The sequence below is a fragment of the Poecilia formosa genome, unplaced genomic scaffold (genome assembly GCF_000485575.1).
Source record: "Poecilia formosa unplaced genomic scaffold, Poecilia_formosa-5.1.2 Scaffold41, whole genome shotgun sequence".
Lineage (NCBI taxonomy): Eukaryota > Metazoa > Chordata > Actinopteri > Cyprinodontiformes > Poeciliidae > Poecilia > Poecilia formosa.
Window position 1 is genome coordinate 211,175 of NW_006799980.1, and position 22,108 is coordinate 233,282.

General features: G+C 40.1%; 1 protein-coding gene across 1 annotated transcript; it reads left to right on the forward strand.

Annotated features, from left to right (window-relative positions):
* Positions 1-6,945: 6,945 nt before the first annotated feature.
* On the forward strand, positions 6,946-13,181 carry LOC103137486 (alpha-2 adrenergic receptor). Its single transcript, XM_016671111.1, has one exon. The coding sequence runs from the start codon at positions 8,112-8,114 to the stop codon at positions 9,402-9,404; it is 1,293 nt and encodes a 430-aa protein (XP_016526597.1). The 5' UTR covers positions 6,946-8,111; the 3' UTR covers positions 9,405-13,181.
* The last annotated feature ends 8,927 nt before the right edge of the window (positions 13,182-22,108 follow it).

The window sequence follows — 22,108 nt, forward strand, 5'->3', positions numbered from 1 at the left end:
TGCAAAACTTTATACCCTTTAATGAGACAACGCACATCTCATTACTTTGCAGCTGCAAACGCTGCCAGGCAGGCTGCGTCCATATTACAGTCATTGATCAATGTGACTGAGTTCATTACAAGAGTATCATGGACTGTTCTCTCAGTCGGCTCTGGACTATTGATGCCTTTTCTAACCGCATTCAGCACAAGACATGAATGAGTGAAAAAAAATCTTGTTTATAATTTGGATTGTAGAGATCTTGTATGCGCCGTTGCTTAAGGAAATAAAAATAAACGACACATCTTTTTGCTCGCTCTTTTCGGTTTAAAATGCGAAATGAACTCTTTGCAAAAGACTCGGGGTTTGACCTTTAAAAGGCTTTCCTGTGCAAAAAACAGGTGAAAACTTTAGCATATCTGCTTGTTTGCAAAACGCATGCTGATCATCAAAAGGCTCAGAGACTGCTTCCTGGGAGAAAAATAAGCCAATGTAACAACTTACAGTTCGTAATGCAATTTATTAAACCACAACCAGATTCTGCTGCTTTTGAATTCATATTTAGTATGTTTGAAAAGCAAGTGCAAACTCGTATGCAAAAATATCTGGGGTAGAAGGAGGTATTAATATAATCAGAGAAGACATTGCCTGTCAAATGTAGTAGATAATCGATTTTGTTTACGTTGTCTATTCAGACAACTCAAGAATACTTCACATTGTAAAAAATATGCAGCTCATGTTTGTCATTTTGTTCAGATGCCGACAGTAACACTCGGCGTCTGTTGGCAGAGCCGACTCTGAGCTCAGCGCTGAAAGGGAAATCTTGAAGTGACTGCTGGTGCAACACAGATGCTTTTCAGACAGGCTCTCCGAATATGAAAGCTCTGACAGTCGGCCCAGCATCTGTTCCTGAAAGCTGAAAAGAAAACGACTCGACGCAGTGTGGCCGCTTGGAATAGCGATGCGATCAGAGCAGAAACAGGGAACGAAACCCGCATTGGATGAGCTCAGGTGTCAGGTTAGTGCGAGTCCCCTTGGATCATGTTATCAGTTCATATTCAACGATGAAGCATGGATGGATTTTTATCTTTACATAAAACCAAACTGGACATAGAGGCATGGTTTCTTTTCATTTCGACTCCATCTCATAAACAAAATGGGACTGTTGATCATTTTAAATGTTGACACCTCAAGCTCACAAACCTGATTTGCATTTTAAACTCTGACATTTTAAACTTTGTTGCCCTCTTTACTCAAATGAAGGCAGTTAACCTCGCGAGACTGAAACCGGCTGAGGGGTCACACATTAGACAGAACAAAATAACATCCATGAGAAGGACCTTATTCATCAGCCACTCATCTGGAAAGGAGTAGGTTTTGAGAGCAGGAAGCCATTATTACAGCTTCTTCACGACAGATTTTAGTCATATCAACGCAGTCGTGTGTCCCTTCATGTAAATTAAATTGTGTTTTTTAATTAGCTTCCTTGTTTCAGGAATCAGGGGAAAAAATGTTCAGAGCGGACTCAAAAATTTCCTTCATTTTTCTTGTTTGCAAAATGTTAAACAGACGTGTTTAACAGTATACGGTGAAAATGCTAAAAATACAGAAATACTAACAGGACACTTCAATCTCGACGAGTATAAATAAACCGCCTTTATTTATTCCGCTGCATTGTGATTGGAGAGGGGCAGGTTATGAAAGATTGCTCCAGTTCCTGCACTCTCTTTCCATTTATGACATGTTTAAGTAAAATCAAATGCATTTATTTAATTAAAACGGAACTGGACCAGAAAATCACAACTCCAGACTAAACTGATTATTCAACAATATGGAAGAGAATGGGTTAAAAAACAGAAGAAGAAAAAAACGACATTACTGGGAGAGTTTCTAGGTAAGAATCAATGAGGATTATAAAGAATACAAGAATATTTAACCAAAACTTCATTTTGGTTAAATATTACATCATCTGACTGAAAGGTGAAACATTTTGGTGTGCAACCAACGCAGAAGTTTAAAACCAAAAACATAATACTGACATTCAGTGGTGCTAATAATGTGATGACATGGGGCTTTTTCGCTCCCTCAAGATTTGTCATTGTTGAAGGAATCACGATTCTTCTCTCTATGTGGAAGTGAAAACATCCGGCCATCAGAATGTGATCTTCAGACACAGCTTGAATATTCATGGAAAGGGTCTCCACCTTTCTGACAAACCAGAACATGATTCAATATCATCCAAATGCGTCGTCACAGTCACCTTCCCAAGGCCAATTACAGGAGTTGTTCAAAATTATTACCTGACCAATGACTCTAAAAGTGGCATCTGACCTTCTTATTTGGAGCTGAATTAAAGAACTAAATCAATGTTTGTAAGGAATAAAAAGGATGTTGGATTATTTTAAGCTCCAAATAAAAAACATGTCTTGATGTATGTAAAAATGTAGTCTGATATCGCAAATTTGCATCGGTGCTTTGCCAGATTATTACTAATGTAGCCGATCTACATCTACATTATGACATTTCAGGCAACCGAATTGTTCTACAGTAATTACAAATTGTTTCAGAGACGGTGTGTGATTTATTGACAGTGTACTCGATTCATGATGAAAGGGAATTCTTAGAGGTTTTAATATACTGCTAAATCCAAAGAATGGTTTAGTCCTGTGAGCTGAAAGTAAACACCTCATATATTTATGCAGAAGGAGCGTGGAGAGGACGGCAAGAAATGACCCTGATTCGCATTCACTGATTTCGTTCTACAGACCAAAAATAGCTTAAAACCTATAAAAATAAATAAATAAATAAATAAAAATAACATTTATCAGAAGAAAGACAAATTGAAATGCAACATTGAACTTCTTGGCAGTGAAGAATAGATTTAAGATTCTTCAATCTGAAAAGACAGATGATCCATTTTCCATTTAGTTAGAAGTAACACTGAACTCCTCTGATCCAGTGGATCTGGAGCTCTTCTTGGTTTACGCTGACTCGTTGCCAAAGCTTGGGATCTTGGATGAATCAACATGATTTCCTCCGTTAGGGAGGAAAAAAAAAAAAAAAAAAGCTCCCGAAACACTGGAAACCAACCCGAATTGAAAAGAGGTTTATTGGCACTAGAACTATTGGACATTTATTATTTGTTTCCATCGGCATTTTGATATTTTTCATCATTGCAAAGGAGTTTCAATTCTTTCTCCAAGTCTAATCATTTAGGTCCTTCTCCTTCCTTTTTTTGCCTCACATTGTGCTTTTGGAGTTGTAATCATCCTCCTGCTTCTCTTTTTCTCTCTCTCCTTCTTTCTTCCCTTCTTTCTCTCTTTCTTTCCTTATTTTTTCCACTTTCCAGTTAGACACGACTTTGTGCTGGTCTGTTCGTTCCTGAGTGCAGCAGTACAAGTGAATGAAATACACCTTTGTGTTTAGTCATCTCTGGATTTGTGGAAAGTTGCTGAAAGTTGCTCGAACCTTTCGGGTGTGTTGCTGGAAACCTTCACAGACGGAGCTGTGAGGGGAAGCTGGTGGAGACAGACCAGTGAGAGAAAGGTCAGTGGTTCAGCTTGCTGGATGAGCTAACAGGATCAGGGCGAGGCAGTGAGTCATGCTCTCACCTCCATCTGCAACGCAGGCAGACACTGAGCTCTGACACTGCAGCTGCAAAAATTAACATTAATTATTCAAAGTAGGATTTAGAACTATCTAATCAACTTCTTTGTTTATGACTGGAAATGATGTAGGCATCTCTCAAAAGACAACAGAATAATTTTAAAGTAGCACCAATTTTGAAATTCGGTTTGTTTTTATATTAATACACAGTTAATTTTTGAGTAAAATATCCAGAAGACTTGCAAGAAAGTTTTATGTCTAGTGGTGTTTCTTTTTGGTTGGTTGTTTTTTAAATTCAAGTTTAATTCTAGTTTAAAGTTGCAAACTTAATGCTGTTGTGGAGTTCAAATATTTTTGTTGCTTTATGACTCTTTTCTTTTTTGTGTGTGCGCATCTTCTCTTAACAATTATAAAATGTTCAGTAAATCAGTCATGTGTTTGACACCTAATTCTAGTAGATCATCTTATTTCATGAATCCTCATAAAATTTTTATCTGCTTAAAAGTCCCTAATAATATATTTTCTTGTAACACAAAAAAATCTATGCAAACCCTCACACCCTGAGATGCTAACTTTTTCTTATGACTTCACTGTGTTCTTTTTTTTTCTTTTTACCAGTTACTGCACATTTTTTATGTCAAAATTCCCGTGTGTGTGTGTGTGTGTGAGAGACATGATTTTAAACCCAAGGCTGGGTTGTATTGTTGCAACCAAAAGGAAACTTTGATTGCAATAGCCACGATTCAACCCAAAGATGGCAGCACTGAGTCGGATATAACAAAATGTTGCAAATCTAAGCAAGTTCACACAAAAACGTCACAATTTGTAAAGAAACATCAAGACAGGAACGTTAAGGTCCTATTTATACAATTTACCTTCTAAAAAGAAAAACGTTGCTTTGGGGTTTGGTTGATCTTTGAAGAGTAATGAGTTGAACCAAAACCCAAGCAAATTACAACCAGCTGGTTGAGTGTTGATACATTTTAAAGGACCTTTCATTTTATTATATTTCTGAGTCTCTATTAGTTTAATTCTCTGACTCTTTTCTTTATTTGGGGAGTGACACACAGAGGATTGCAGAACATCTGTGTTTGCAGCCTAACATCAGGATGGACCTTAATGACCAGAGACAAATACGCTTCCAAAACAAAGAACCAGAAGCCATGAGGTGTGTATCACATGATACATTTACTTAATGTTGTTGTTTTCGTCATTGACACGTGTATGGAACAGATCACTGGACTCCAGCTTTACACAGTTTTTGGTGTGAGTGTTTTTTCCACTCCTGGCTGGAATAAGATGGTCTGTTGTTCACACCCAGTGTTGATTTTCCATTCTCTGCAGCGACAGCCTGTACGGCGTATGGGGGGGGACACATGCAAGATCTCAGACCTGCTCTCCAGTTACCGCTAACTAACCCAACCATCAACACCATCTGCAACCGGGACCTGCAGCCTTTCAGAAGAGCCTATGTAAGCCATGGAAAAGCACCAGCAATTTCTGCACCAAAGGAGTAAAATGTTACGACTCTTGGATGTTTGGGTTTGGCTTCTGTTGTGTTTGTGTTGTTTCTTAAGAGGTTTAGCCACGTTCTGTTCAGGTCCCCGTATTCATTAAGATCTCTCCGCATTGGTTCAATTCCTTTGCATTTCGGTTTCTGTATTTATTCTCGGGTTCTGCTCTTTGCACATTTGTTGTATTCGATCAGTGGAATTCTTTCTTGCCGTTTTCTTCGAGTATCGTTCAGCTCCTAGTGTTAATTATTCATCTTTCCCCCAGTCTACCTGTTCCCCCTCTCTCTCTTCCTTTCTCTACTTCCTCTTTGTTATCGACCACCTGCCTCTCTCAACAATCACGCTGTATTTTCTTAGTTTCTGGCTCGGTTTAACACCTGCTTCTCCTTTTACTATCCCCGTCTCCCTTGTGTTTTGCAAGTCGTCTTATTAAAATTCTAATTTTTACCAGAGTTCTGCGCTCGGGTCCTCTTTAAACCTCATGATATTAAGAGCCATTTTGGAAAAAAAGTTAAAGGAAAAAGGAGGTTTTAACATGGAGGACTGGTGGATAGGGGCTCCAAATAAAGAGGCAGAGTTTCCTTGATATTTTATTATTGTGCAATAAAGCTGGCAAACCAATAAAAACTTTCTAACTCACACTCCTTATTTTGCATGAAATGAAAAAAATATCTTAGGGAAAAGTCGAATCAAAATGACGTTACGGGCCACAAACAGCATTTCCTGCATAGAATAATGTATCTCCCCCGCACACATCTCTAACAAAAACATCATTCCTCAAAGGAATATGATCTGAGTCCATACATCATCTGAGCTTTCTACGAACATCTTCAGTCAGGTATGAGTCAGCAATTTTTTTTTAGCATTTATCCTGAAAGGCACAAAGAGCCTCTGGTAGATCCCTCCAAAAAAAGAAAAGCTAATAGTGATAAAGAAAAACAAAACTCCATAAAAGCATCATTAGGGGTTAAACTTCTTACAATCAGATGGATTGTGTGCATGGAAAAAAAAACGTATCGGCGCCTTTACACCCTGTGGTAAATGAGCACAATATGGAGAGTAACAACCGGAAACCAGTGCAACTTATAACGTTTTGAAACTTTTATTGGTTTGACTGGCATTGTTATTCAGGAGGTGCACACCAATGCAAAACAAAAGGCACAGCTTAAAAAAAAAAAGAAAAAAAAGAAAGAAAAAAAAAAGAGAGAAACACAGTAACTCTGCTGTATTGCTGTTTGGAAAACAATGAAAGTAGAGAGGGAAATGTTCGTGACATGAGACCTAACCTAACTGGGAAGCGTCAACCTATTTTTAAGAAACATATACAGTCGCGTCTGAAGCAGGTATTAAACATACTTTTAACATTTTTACATTACTAACGTGCTTAATTATTTGTCTTTTATAATATTGTAATCGCAAGTGTCGTGTTATCATTGTCTGCAGGTGGAAAAGAATCATAACGAACAAAAATAAAGGCTTTAAAACAGCAATCTGTGTGTAATTGATCTATATGGTGTGTTTTTATATCATACACTTCTTGTATGATATATGGGGGGAGGGAGGAATCCCATGCTAAAAACAAATAGTTTCTAGTTAAAATCAATTGTGGCACAATTATTGGCATCTCCATTTGAGCTAAAATCTAAAATAAATGGTGGTGTCAGGAAATATTGTTTGTAAGTTTGGAAGTTGATGGTACCAATTTAAAATTTAAAATATAAATACGTATTTACAATCTATGATATGGACTTGAAAAAGATTTTTTTTTCACAAATAAAGTTTACAAATGACAAAGAATCAACTAAATAAGCAAAAGTTACATTTTATTGTAAAGGGCATACAGAAGAAAGAGCTGAAAGAGTAAATAATTCAATAAATGACTCAAAAAGTACAAGTAAATGTAAAAACATATATATAAAAAAATAATGAAACAACGAAAAAAGGATTGCAAGAGTAAGTAAACAACTAAATAAATCTTAGCCCGATGATCGAACAGAACAGATGCTGATGACAGCCGGGGTCTTCAGCCTGCCGGATATAAAACAGATGCTGCACATCCTCCAAAACATCTCACCACATTAAAAAAAAAAAAAAAACAAACAAACAGGCGCTCCGCCGTGTGAGCGCCGTTGATCCATCTGATCCATGTGAATGTGCGCAACAGGGGCTGAAAAGCGCCGATCTGTCTTTCTGCTCCTGTTTTTTCTTTTTTCTTTTTTTTTTTTTTTTTACGCAGCGGCGCCGCGAGCCTCTCTCTCAGCTTGGTGATCTCCCATCATCTCCCCCCTCCCTGAAAAACAGCTGGCTCCATAGAAAAAGCTCCAGGACCTCCAGTCCTCATCTCGGCCTGAGTAAGATTCTGTCCAAAGTCTTACTCCGGCTGACTTTGCAGGATCGGCTGTCGGAGGGGAAACACTCGGTTTTGAGCGCTGCAACACTGACCTCCAGGGAAGTGATGTTTGTTGTAAGAAAAAGAGGAGATCTGCTTCTGGGGATTTGTTAAGAGTGTGGCTGTTTTTACAGTTATTATTTGGGAAGTTTAACGTTCACGTACAATTTTGAACCCTTTTTTTTAAGTTAAAATGTGCAATTTGAGGGAAATTTAGCGTTTATTTCGTGTCACAAACGGGAAATCAATGTGCGGAGGGAGGGGCGGCGGCTGAGGTTTTTTTTTTTTTTTTTTTTTATGAGAGCACATGGGGCATTATTGGGAGCGAGAGCGCACCGTGCTGCAGGAGGCAGAGCTGCGGCTGGACGCTGCTCAGCGCCTCACGAGCCGGAGGAAGCATGGCACGCGTCCTCCAACATGCAGCGGACACGTTCTCTCAACATGCGTTATCCTCCGATGAAGCGGACAGTCAGAGCTGCACGCTGCGCCCTAACCGGGGGTCTACTGGTGCGCGCCTGTCTCGTCAGATTTGGTAGACCTGCGTCGGAGCCGTGCGTTACTGATGGACTCCCGTGTTGCTAGAGGAGCTGGACGGTGAGTTGATCCCGACCGCTCCACCCAGCATGGAGTCGCAGAACGCAAGCGGGATGGACGCGTTCACGGTGGTCCAGCTGAATTCCTCCTGGAGCCCCGACAGCGGCTACTCTCTGGCCGCGATAGCCGGCATCGCCGCTCTCGTAAGTTTTCTGATTCTTTTCACCGTAGTTGGGAACATTCTGGTGGTCATCGCCGTGCTAACGAGCAGGGCGCTGAAAGCCCCCCAGAACCTGTTCCTGGTGTCCCTGGCCACCGCGGACATCCTGGTCGCCACTCTGGTGATGCCCTTCTCTCTGGCCAATGAACTCATGGGCTACTGGTATTTCGGGAAAGTTTGGTGCGGCATCTATCTGGCTTTGGACGTGCTGTTCTGCACCTCCTCCATCGTGCACCTGTGCGCAATCAGCCTGGACCGGTACTGGTCCGTTACGCAGGCTGTCGAGTACAACCTGAAGCGGACTCCGAAGCGCATCAAGTGCATCATCCTGATCGTGTGGCTGATCTCTGCCTTCATCTCCTCCCCTCCGCTCATGTCTATCGACAGCAACAAGGAGCTCGGCTCTCAGCCTCAGTGCGAGCTGAACGACGACACCTGGTACATCCTCTCCTCCAGCACTGCCTCCTTCTTCGCGCCCTGCTTGATAATGATCCTGGTGTACATCAGGATATACCAGGTGGCCAAAACCAGAACCAGGAGTGTGTCGGGGAAGAACCCCAGGCCGGATGGCGTCACACAAACTGAGAACGGACTGAGCAAGCCGTCTTCGCCTTTCCACGGGGAGGGGGAGAACGGTCACTGCCAGTGCCCTCCCACACCCAGCCAACGCACAGTCACCACGGGTCCACAGACCGAGGAGGCCGACATGGAGGAGAGCTCCTCCTCTGAGGGCAAAGGTCACAAACCCCAGCGGCGGGACTCCCAGAGAGCCCCCGTGGGTGGCCAGAAGAAAAGCTCTCTCCCCATTCGCATCTCCGGGGTCAGCAACAAGTCCGTGGACCTCTTCGTCTCCAGGAGGAAGTGTCGCCGGAGCTCGTTCGCCAGGAAGAAGGTCTCCCAGGCGCGAGAGAAGAGGTTTACGTTCGTCCTGGCTGTGGTCATGGGGGTGTTCGTGGTGTGCTGGTTCCCCTTTTTCTTCAGCTACAGCCTGTACGGGATTTGCGGAGACTCGTGTAAGATCCCCCTCCCGCTGTTCAAGTTCTTCTTCTGGATCGGCTACTGCAACAGCTCCCTCAACCCGGCCATTTACACCATCTTCAACCGGGACTTCAGGCGTGCCTTTCAGAAAATCCTCTGCAAGTCGTGGAAGAAGTCCTTCTAGGCCTGAAAGGGAAAAACCTGACGGATTGTGTTTTGCTCTTCGTTAAATCTCATTGTCCAGTATCGTGTCTTTCATGGAAGTGCACACCCTGAGCCGGCTGCAGGAGCGACATGCTGTATATTTTCATCACCATGCCTCTTACAGAACTTCCTGATCTGATTTATTGAGTGGAGCCGTCCTTTATGTCTGAGCTGTAATGCTGTAGAGGGGTATTTTCAATACAACCCCCCACCCCCCTTCCCTTCCTCCATATCCACAAAAGATAACATTATGTGGCAGCTAAAAGGTAAAATAAGTAGATAACAAGTTACAAGCCATTTTCAGTTTGTGCTTTTGTTTTGGAGCTCCTCCATTTTGCCTATTGTTATTAAATCATTCCAACACTTTTATTCAAAGCTTTAATTAAGGAGTGCAAAAATGCATGAAGGAAGCACAAAGCGAGTATCCTCATTAAGACAGCGACACTTTAAAGGACAGCTTGACAATTTTGGGAAGTGTAAGTTTATAACTTAGTGTCTGATAAATGAGGTATAACCAGTGGTCAAGTGTGTTGCAAGAAAAATAAAAGCAACAGGTTGTTTTGTTTTAGCATTAACCAGATTCCCACATGTTGCACAATTTGGTCAATCTGAGGAAAGTGTTAAAACAATTTGTCATTGCAGAGGGGTTGGATTTTGTTGTGAAGTGACAAGTGGGGTCAATCCCTAATGTTAAGCTTCACGTTTTGAACAGTTGATGAGGTTTAATGTGCTAAGAAATGCAGGTTGAAAAAGCTTTTCCATCACATGGTATTTTTTTCTAACATATGACTAAATAAATCTAAAAACCTTCTCAAGACAGCAGATAATAATATCTCTACAAATGGAAAAAGTTGGGAGGTTCTGTGAAGACGTTATTAGCAGACAATATCTTACCTGCATTAAACAATTCTCCTTCAGTTATTTTAATCAGGCTGAAGCAGCTGAGAGTTTTAAGACATAAATGTCTTAAAACTCATAAATGTCACAACGACCTATGAGTGCTACAGCGCAGTTATTTGCAATGGAGCAAATAATTATTTACATGTAAAAAGAGATGTAGAAGTAAAGATTTGTAAATATTTCTAACTTTTACACTGCTGCACTTTACTGTCATACAGTTGCACTTTGTTCTTTTTGCAATGTATTTCGTACAAGAAGATCCTTGGCGGCGCCAACCTCCGTTTCTTACACGTAGATAGATATTTGTCGTTGCCAGCAGAAATAAAATCCAATGAAAGCATGGCGGCTCAAGGGTCAACAAAATGCACCTTGTAAGAATTTATTTGATGTTTTTGAGATTGATGTTAATTAAAGACGGCAAAAGGACGGCCATCTATGACTCCCAGGCCTCATTTTATTCAGGGACACGTCTAAAGGATGCAGGACTTTGGCTTTAACTTTAGCTTCACTTCTGCTTCCAGGACTAATTGTTCTGTATTTATGCCAAACAAAGACAACAGGAGAGGCATCTAACCGATAGATAACCTTTCAACAGGACCTGCTTTCAAAATCCTCAGACTTTCAAACCTTAGGAACATTAAAGTTCAGTTTTAATTCTGAAACTGAATTCATGTTTACATGGACCTGATTGGCAGTTCTGAATATGCCAACTTATATACACAGCTTCAGCTCTTTCTTGTTGACTCTTTCTTAAAAATGAAACTTGGTTGTCATTTTGGAAGCGTAACCAAACCTTGATTGTTCCTCTTTATTAAAATGATTCAAATTAAATGATGAAACCTAAGTTTGCGCACTCTTAAAAACTGCTGGGTCATTTCGCTAATCCAGTTCTTGTGTGAGACGCCACACTGTGCTGGCATTTTAACCAAATACTGGACAAAGGGAGTAATGTGTAAGGTTTTTTTTTTTGTGTGTGTGTGTGTGTGCATAGAAACCATAACCTTAAATTTTAAAGGTATTCCTTTTGCCATCCAGTTTCCTCGCTTTGGCTTGCTGGTGCCAACATCAAACTGTTGAATTTTTCATGATTCCTGCTGTAAACATACTTTAAAACTGCAACTGTTCAGGCTGGGGGCCTTGAGTGTTGTCACGGCGATACATGACCCTGACTGATGATGACGTGAACATAATACGTTAGTCTCTGACACTGAAATCTGCTTTGTGTTTAGCTTTGAGAGGCACTGACATTATGTTCACTTGGATATAAGAAAATGTTTTTATGACGCGCAATCAAAGTCATAACTTTCACAATGACCCTAAACTGCTAAGAAACATACATTTACTTTGAAAGTATTTTATTTAAAAGTAAAAAAAAAAAAACTACCTCTGTTATTTTCTGCTGCTTCTGGATTTGGCAAAGTGCAGTGCATATCCTTATTCTGCTTAATCTGTTTGCTGTTGTGCAAAAGTAACAGATAGATAACCCATAATGTCACCTGGTGTGATACTGACACATGCACAGTAATGGTGAATAAATTGCTTGGAAAATGCTAGCATGACTTTATTTCTTGTTTATATAGAGGGGATGTAGCTATGTTACATTTCTTCCCAAGGTTTACCCAGACAAGACGTGATATTGGGCTTGGGCAAACCAAAAGCGAGATGCCCAGGAGAAATCCCGATCAGACGTCTGCATCACCACAGCGTTACGCATTTCTACGAGGGGAAACGGGCGTTCTTCACCGAGCTATTCCCCGATGACGCGGCTCTTCATCTTACATCTCGAGCTTAGGCCAGTCGTCCCTTGGTCTGGGATCTCCCAGAAGACGCCAGATATTGGGAACTCTTCTGAGTGTGAGAAAAAAATAACTCAAGGATGGGTGGATAAATGTAACTGAATAGTCTGCTGTTACATGAAAGCAAAACACTGACTCCCCAGGCCTAGTTGACATAACCCTGACTCAACAAAGAAGGCATGCTGCTTTAGCGTAGTGGGGAAATTGGTAAGCATCAGATTGGCCGCAGCAAAAAGTGGAAATTTTGAGACAGGTGTGCGGGTTACAGGTCACCGAGGAAGCAATAGAGGGGTCTGAAGTTAGATCAAAGAAAAAGAGGCATTCGGTTTCTCTTATGGAGCGCCGCCATGTACGTCGGTGACCTTTCGGCCCAACAGGTTTGATGTCGGTTCTGGCAGCATCATAATCTAATATTCCCCGGAGCCCCAGTGGGCCAGAATGAGGAGAAACTGAATTCCCCACTTAAAAACGTCACGTTTTCGTCCTGTGGGTGAGCGCGCATGCACGCAGCTAAGAGCCATTTGTAACGGGTTACGATCCCATCTGCTGTTGTTCCAACTGCTATTCGCAGCCACCGGAGATTCACGTCCAAAAATCCGCAAAAATAAAACCGCTCCTCACCACGTGTAATTGTGACGGGTGGGAAGTGTGATAGAAGACAGCAGGGAAATCTGTCGCCGTTGTTTGCAACCAAAAAGCTTTTGATGAAGACGTTTTCTTTCTACTCTTTTCTGCATGAGCCTACCCCGCTGTGAGGACGGAAGCTGCAAGTGGTGCAAAGTAATTAAATTTATTGATTACTTTGAACACCTGAAGAAACAAAAAAGAAGAAAAAAATGATTTGCAAGGCTAACAGAGATGATTTAAAACACCCTCTCAGTAAGAATACCGTTTGTCCACTTTATGACTATGGAGCTCAGATTCTAACTACCGACTGGATTCTCCAAAGATGCTAAAGGTTTAAAGGGGCATGCTGTAAAATTTTGGATATTAGGACTCCAGAGGTTTTTCTTTTTTTTTTCTTTTTTTTTCCCATTTTGGCTCAATATCCAAATGAAAAAGTAAGGAAAGTAAGGTTGTTCTAGCCAGTAAATTTACCAGATGGGAAGAAATTATAAAGAAACCCTGTTTTGGAAAACATCAACTCCAAAAATACCTAGAAGTTACTTTGCAACCAAGTAAAAATTCACGAGTATTGAGTGGAAGCCATGCCTGTTCAGAAATCTTACAACTTCAAACAGCTGAGAACAACAACTATTGTAACACCGAGCACATTCTGGATGGAGGGCTAGATTTCAAATCTTAGATGTATTTGCTTCCGGTACAGGTACACAAACTCAAACAAAGTGAGCTGTTTTTCCTCCGAGACGTTTCTTACCTGACGTGTCTCTGAGTTTGAGCTCTTAGAGCTGCGGCTTTCTGTCTCAGGCAGATCTGAAATGTGATCTGTGTAAAATAAAGAGTTTGTTTTCAAGAAACGTCATGGCTGGTGGTGAACCTGTAATGTGTTGCTATGGGTTTTGGATTATTACCCTGCTGATAGACCCAAATTTCCTTTGTAGAAAACCGAGAGCGGCGGCTACAGCCCGGTGCGGCTGATATATGTAAGTTTCCAGTTTTTTGTTTTTTTTAACTTTGTGGGTACGGCTTATAGTTAGGTGCTCTCTATAGTCCGGAAAATACGGTATGTATTCTTGAAACAGGAACCTGTAAGCCAATAATTGTGCAAGTTTTGACTTCATGCAAATAATCATTTAGCATAAGTGCTTGAAATTAAAAGTGAGATTTTTCTAGAGTTTCCAGATGAGATTTTCTACTATAATAAACATTGAAGATTTCAGGGCTTTTTTTCCCCACAAAGTACATAGGGCACCATGTGAGAGAGTTGACATCTGGCTTTTATAGAAAGCATGTTTTATTGGTATATTATACATATATGCAGCTATTCAAGATGCGTCTGAAGAAGCAATTTAGGCTCCCCTTCTCATTTCTAAAGGAAGTAAATTTTGGTGAAAGGCGGAAATCCTCGGAGTCTTGTGGATACGATGCTGCCACACATGACTGGCTTCAATTTTCTGTGGAGCTTCAGAACCCAAGAGGGAAAAATATGAGCAGGCAGTTATGAGGCCGCCACACCATCAGGCAGAGGGTTAGCCCTTCACACAAATAAATAAAAATACAAATATACGCTCTACATTTTGCTTTACAAAACACAATGAATGACAGGAATCTGCCTCAGATAAATATGACGAACTGTTCAGAACGGATCGGAGACGTGACAGAGGTACCAGCCTGCGTTCAGAACCTCCGTCACACGCTACGCTGCTCCAGCCACACATTAACACAGGATTTGACATGAAAGTTGGTAGCGACGTAATATGCTGAAGGTTTTATGAGCTCTGTGGCTCCTAATACTCTGTCGCAACAGATTTTTTTTTTTTTTTTTTTTGCAATTTGCAGCCTGAACTGGAAGCCATTGTTTGCTGTCGTGTCAAATGGCTTGGAAATGACAAGACTGACTCAGCTGAAAGCCAAATGAAGTTGTCTGCCTGATTTTCTTTACAGCTGAAATTAGCATTTCATTTCATTTTTTTTTTTTTTTATAACTCAACTCCTGCAACAGCTGTAATTTGAGCAAAAGGGTTAGCTCACAATCAAACAAACTGATATCAAATAAGGTGTTTTTGTCATCTGAAACCTGAAGTGAGTTTGTGCATCGTCTTGAGCAATTACTCCCTTAATTATACAGCGTCTGAGAAAGAATTCACCATTTTTTCCCCGTTTTGCCTTTTTCTCATGTTTCAGTTCATTAATCTAGTTTTAATGCTTGACAAAGAGAACTTGAGTAAATACAAAAAGCACTTTCTAAATTCAGGTGTCATTTATCAAAAGAAAAAAATGATAATAATTCATTCGCTCTGTTTTGGTTTAGTTTTACCTGCCTGACCTGAAGAATCAAGCAATCACTTACAAGATGAATTAGGCTGAAAGGTCATAAACTTAATGTATTTTGACCTAAATAAATTTTTACAGCAGCTAAGAAACAAAGCCACTGATATCAGTTAGTGGTTTTGAGACGACAGCAATCCACAGTAAGAGCCATAATCCACAAATAGAGAAAATGTGGAATGATGGTAAAGCTGCCCAGAAATGTCTGGAGTAGCAAGGTTATCTCATGGACATATTGGGTCGTCCAGGAGTTTACAAGAAGCCGGAACATCTAAAGCACCACAGACTTCAGCTGCTTACGTTAAGATTCATGAATCAACCAGGAGAGACTTGGCAAAGTTCACAGCCAAAACCTCTGCTGACCAAGAACAACATGCAAACCAAACTCAAGACCTCGAGGGAATTTTTTTTCTGTGGACTTATGAGGCAAAAGTGGAACTTTTTAAAAGGTAAGAGTGTCCCTTTATATCTGGTGTAAAATTTGCACATTTCACAAAAAGAGTATTAAACCCGCAGTCAAACCTGGTTGCTGTTGTTTGATGGTCTGAGGCTGTTTGCTGCTCCAGGATGGAAACAACTTGTTGTGACTGCCGACTTTTGCTCTCAACAATCTGCGGTCAGGATTCTCATTCAAAGACACTCGCAAGTCCACCCGTGAATTTCTTCAAAGAAAACGAGGGTTTTGTACTGGTCCAGTCAAAGTAAAGACTTAAATCTACTTGAGATGATGTGAGGCAACTTCAAACAGGCCAGTTATGGTTGAAAAAAAAAACATACAATTTGAAAGAAATAAAACATTTTTTTTTAAAAAGTATGCCACATGATGCACATACAACATCCATCCTTCCCTGCTAGGTCGGTAGTTTTTTGTTGTTTTTTCTTGTTGGTGTTTATGTAGGTTGTCTGTCGAATATTAAAATTTGCTTGATTATTCAACACATTAAGATGTGAAGAGAAGCCCAGAGCATTCTGTGAACGGGGCTATACTGTAATTTCTTCATCATAGGCACATAATCATCCAAACACGCACAATAAGCCAGAGGGTCTTCAAACAAATCTAGTGGAAAGATCTAAACACATGAATAATTAAAGGGTTCAGTACACAGCATACCCTGTAGTAACGTAACAGGAAACATCAAAGGAAGATAGATATTCTGTTTATATGTTGTTGAATTAAAAAAAAAAAAAAAAAGAAAACCTATGTCCAGATTTACTCAATTATTTTCCTTCAGAAGCTAAAATTGGACGTTCGCTTCTGTAATAAAACGGCCTCTTACGTTTGTCCTCTATTTTTGATGAGGACAACGAATGTAAATATTTGTAAGTTTTCCTCTACGTTCAAATTTTGGGAGGTGGCAAAAAGCACGATTATGTAACAGCAGTCAGAAATTTAAAATGTTTATTAGACCTGAAGAAGAAAAAGAAGAAAATGGGTCACATTCTCACAGCTGGCTTTTTATTCAACCTTCACGTCTTTTTGGAAAACACTTCAACAATCTCAGAACCATCATCTACTTTTGCCTTGTTTTCATTGACAGGCCACAGATTTCATTGAGCGACAGAGGAGCAAGCAGACCCGTAAACACCCCTTCAGTCACTTTTATTGTTTTGTTTGTGCACGGAGAGTAAAGCAGCCTCAGGGAAGACATAAAGGCGAACAAAGAACCTGATCAGCAAGAGGAACCTTTTCTTCCAGACATGTAGCTGCTCCAGTGTAACTACAGCTGCTTTTCTATGTCATTTTTTTTATCAATCAAATGTAAAAATTCTAATTATCGCTTAGATTTCAACCCAGGGGCCATGTTGCAAATTTAGATGCAACTACACCTAGTAATTAAGAAAAAAGATTGCATTTGTTTTCTTATAGCGTTTCTGCTTCGTGTGGTAAAAACAGCGTCTTGCTGTAAAATGACGAACAACAGTGGACGTCCAGTTGGTGTTATTAAAAATCTGCGCTGTGCTTCAAACTCTTTAACTAGATTTGTTGTTGAGGGAATTGGACTTTCACTCCAGCTGCAACGAGAAATTCCCATAAATTAAAAAAAAAGCCTCTGTGGGGGTTTTTCTCATCTGAAACACATGCTCTACTTTAAAGCGTGTCCCCTGAGCCCGACGCATCATTAGGTCCAAACACAGCCGTCGGTCCGCCACAAGAGCTTATTCCCAGGCCACCGACAGTTGTGTGCCACCAGTTTCCAATGAAAATGTGGATTATAAAATCTATTCATTACTCCACATTTTCAGTCGTTTTTAACTGGGATTTTAGCCACTAGAGGGCAGTGCAAAAGAGCTCATTAAATAAAAAAAAAAAGAAGAGTTTTCTGTCCAGCTTTTAAAGCTGTTACTTCCTGCATATTTACATACACTGTAAAATACAAACATAACATTTTCTTAACATAATTTGATATGAAATTACCGACTTCAGGCCAGTAATGATTATCAAAATCTTTCTATTTGCTACTTGGCAGCATGACGAGAGATGATTCTCTCTCTCTCTCTCTCTATATATATATATATATATATAGGTTAAATGTTTTGCGTTTTCTTCCACAAGATTCTCATGAGAGCTTGCTGGTATTTTGGCTCATTCCTCCTGACAGGACTGGTGTAACCGAGTCGGGTTCGTAGGTCACCAAACACCTTTTTCAAGCTCTACTCAGATTTCTGTACCAATGAGATCAGGGCCGTTCTTCCTCACAAACTGTCTTCAGAGTCTAAGTTATCTGGGCCTCTTCTGTGCACCATCGGCTTTATCCACGCTCCAGATCTTCAGTCGCATTCAAGTCGGGTGATTGATTGACTCAGCTGTGTGTTGGGGATCATTATCTTACAGAAATATTCGTCCTTGTTGTTTTATCTTCTGATTCTTATCGATGGTGTCCTGGCTCATTTCTCCTTTCATCATGCTTCTGTTATATGATGTCTACGGGTTCATCATGCAGTGAAAACAGCTTTACTGGTGTTTTGGGTGTTTGAGATGCATTTTCATTCCTCCTTCCAAATATGGAGCGTGCCAATACGTCCGAAGAAGTACATTATGTTTTCAATGTCCAAGCATCTCATTGGTTTGTCTAAATGTTCTGCAGGAAGCTTTAAATGACCTTCAGCATATTGTTTTTTTTTCTTCTTTCCAACAGTGGAGACTTGTCCCATCACAGTAGTGCAAAAATTCTTATTTTTATGGAGAAAAAAAAAACTACCTGCTGATTCAGACTCTTGCTAAAGCTTTCAGGAACGTCGCGACGTGCACCTGGTTATGGCTGCTTGAGGTTGCATATTCCGGATTATGTTCCTGCTTACATGGATGCTTTTACTTTTCCGACGCAATAAAGAAGCCATTTCACTCATCTGTCTGTAGCTGCTGCAGAAAAAATAAAACTCTTAAAGGTACTCAAAACCAGTTGGATGAATATTTGTGATTGCCTCTAGAGTTCCTGCTGCATCCTCCTAGATTTTAACTTCATGCTGCAGCTTGCCGAGTTCACACTGTGGGCTCCACCTGTTCGCGTCCCTGAATGGATCCCCGCGTTTCTCGATTTGTGACATCTGCGATCATGGCAGGAGCCTTTTGATGTCTGAGGCCTGATGTTTATGTTTTTCGAAATCCACCTGACTGAAACGGGGCACTAGCCAAGAAGCATTTGGAATAAAATGAACTTGTCCCTGATATGCTTGTGATGAACGCGCTGCAAGGATTTGATAAATCAGACCGAATAAAAGCTGCTGCTGATTTAGATTCCCTCTGGCTTTTTAAGCAAAGAGGGGAAATTATATTCAGACGTAATGATATGTCCAATTTTCTCAATATGTCCAATTTTCTCCGTCTTTAAACAAGCCTTAAAGAATACTATAATTACACATCAAATGCAATTTGAACAGAGACCCCCGTAAAGGAAGCTCGCCACGCACCCTGCAGGCTTGGAGTGCATATGGAAGGAATTGGCCCCGTTAGTGGCTGTATGAAAGCAAAAGTGAAAACCCCCGAGGCCATCCGGCGGTCGGTATTCCACTGCTTCCTAATTACTTGGCAGGCTGAAACTTTGCAGACAGCGCAGGCGAGACAAATGAATCCTTTAATCATAGCCAACAAAACCAAGGGAAGCTTACAGACCTCAAATTCCTACAAGGATACTCAGAGCTCAGCTCAGTAATGTATTCAGCAGCTAATTAATGTGTACATTTATGTTTTATAGCTATATAACTAGACAGAAAATCATGATTTCATGTCGTCATGCACTTTTCATCGTGGGGTTCCCTCTGCCTCTACAGGATATCCCAGTTTCTCCAACAAATACAGGAAGTGATTATGATGGGATCAGGTTTTACATTTAAATTACTGTTTCAATGGGTTAGCAATCATCTTGGGGTTTAAAAATATGATTGTATTGTAGATAAGTAGTTGTGTGTGAATTACATTCATGTATTTTAAGGACTTTGAACTCATAAGGAGGTATTTGAAGTAAAAAAATACAAACAAACCTTGGTATTCAGATTATGAACAAAAACATTGGTCCGTGGGGAAAATAGACAAGAACAAAGAGTGCAGTCCGTTCATGCCTAAAAGTTTAACATTTCTGAGTTTCAAGGTTAAAACATCAACAGACGCACGTGGAAAATTGGCGCTTTCTCTTTAGCACTCACTTCAAAATCCAACATGGCTGCTCAGAAAGACAACTGCAGTAATAAACCATTTATTTTAACTCCTGACGAGATTTAGACTTTGAAGAAAGCCGGAGTTTCTTGTTTTCATCATTTCTTACCTCCACTCCAATGTGTCTGCCATGACACAAAGCAGCAGCTGCGATTTATTTGCTCTTTAAAATCAAATTTCTTTACAAATATGTTTTTAAACTCATTGCCATCAGTTTGTGTTGCAAATAAGAACTAGCATTGTCACTTAGCATAACAATGCACCAGTGTAGTGTAGCATTTGTAGTGAAAAGTTGACGTTCATGATCTTCATTTAGGAAAACATTAACCTTTCTGAGATGGAAAGGTTTAGATGCGTCACCAGAAATTCCCTCCAAAATGGCTGCCACAAAACATAATCAAAGCACCAGTGTTAAACTGCCCGTCTAATCATTACCAAGTACATATTGCTGCGAGTCAATTACGTTCAGATATATTACATACATCTGTTAGGCCACAGGCAAGCCGCTGTGAAAATGGTAAATCCCAGCTTCGAGTGGAGCATCTTGGGTATTTTGAGTGTCGCTGAACACTGATGTACCTCTGTCTCTAACCAGCTGCTGGAGACAGCCAGCCATCTTTCATGAATGTGCACATTTATCAAATGTATAAGAGAAACAGCTTGAAAGAAAGAAAAAATGTTAAAGTTGTAAAAAAAAAAAAAAAAGTAATTTAACTCGGTGGTCCTCAGAGAATCTACTCCCCTTACATTTTCTTCGATCTTCAAATCAGAGTGCGCCTCTGATGTGGGTATGGTTCACCTCTATTAGATGAAACAACATTCTGAGCAAAACATGCCTTTTGTCTGGGATTTCACATTTCTTCTGCCGTCTCTGGAGAGCTGCTGTTATATCTGTACCTGTCTAAGCCGTGACTGTTGCCTCTGCAAATCTTCTCTCCTCACTGCAAAGGTCAAACGAGGAGGATAAGTGCAGTTTCACCCTAAAAAAAACAAAACACAAAATGCCCGAGATTACAAAATAACCTTTGAATAGGTTTGTCTAAAACACGAATGATACCGTTTTAAATGAGCGATCTTCAACATGACTCAGAATTTAGGTCTCTGAAAACGGGGTCAATACGTCTTATAGGAAACTACATGTATTTCATTACCACATGTATTATTTAAAGCCAACAGAGTTTTTGTGAGGGCAGGAGGAGTGCTAAATAATTCAACAACACAGATAAGAGCAAATCAAGGTCTTGGTTGGATGTGCTGATTGAACTAAACCTGGGTGCCATAACAGCTGTTTCAAAGTGCACTGCTGTGGAGTCGGTAAAGGTTTGCAGATTTTACTCTCTGAAGAAAAAGCAAATGCAGCATCTTTGGCATCGCATGATCCAGCAGCGCAAACCAGAGGCAAATAGTTACTTCAAAAGTAATATATTCTACTAAAGAGAGGAGAGGAGATGGGTGTGTCTATGTATTTTTCTTGATTTTATATGAATGCCATGCTACTCCTTTCTTCTGGTACTTTTTTTTTAATATTTCTGTTTCAAAGCATTTTTAGAGCATCGTGAAAGCTGTTTTACAATGGGACTACTCAAATTACTCAAAGACTGGATACATCCTCTAAATCAAGATGAGTTTTTGTAGACCAAATGGACGGAGAGCAAACAAACGAAGCGGCAGAGCCGATAAACAAAAACCTAACTCTGTGTGTTTGTGTGTGTTTAGAGAGAGAGGGATAACTGGCACCGAGTTCGGCAAGAGAAAAACAAGAGGGCTTAAACAGATGGTGTGATTCTTCCACAGGTTGGTGTCACTAGTTAAATTTACTTTAGTAACCTTTAGATATTTTTACTGTACTTCTACATGAGTAACTTTATTTTAAAGTGCCGGTAACAATTGGCTACCTTACCTACATCTGGTTCCTGAGTGTGTTAACTTAAAGAAGTGGAGCTGTATCCCATAGTTTGGGTATCTTTTAGTGCCAATATGACCAAAATAATAAAAGGAGTCTTACTTTTTGTGTAAGCACAAAATGTTTAGGTGTAGCCTTGCTGCAAATGATAATAATAATCTTTTTTTTTTTTTTACTGTACTACAATCTTGTTAAAGGGCAACGCAAAAATAAGTGTACCAAGAACACCACTTCAAACTCTTACAGCCCAAATGTATTTATAGTGGTATGAAAATGTAAATTGTTTTGCGTTTTGATGTATTTAGTTGTCTGAAGAACAATTTAAAAGACAAGCTAAGTAGAAGAAAATGATAATATATGTGATAATTCCTTGTGAAATTGGACTGTTTCTGAATGCATCATATTCAGTAATGTAACAACTGTCTGCAAAACTGAACCGTCTTTTAAGCCATCCGTGTCTGGTTAAATAAGATTATTTATTTATT

Coding starts and splice junctions, on each gene's coding strand:
- LOC103137486 (XM_016671111.1), top strand. CDS start 8,112: ATGGAGTCGCAGAACGCAAGCGGGATGGACGCGTTCACGGTGGTCCAG.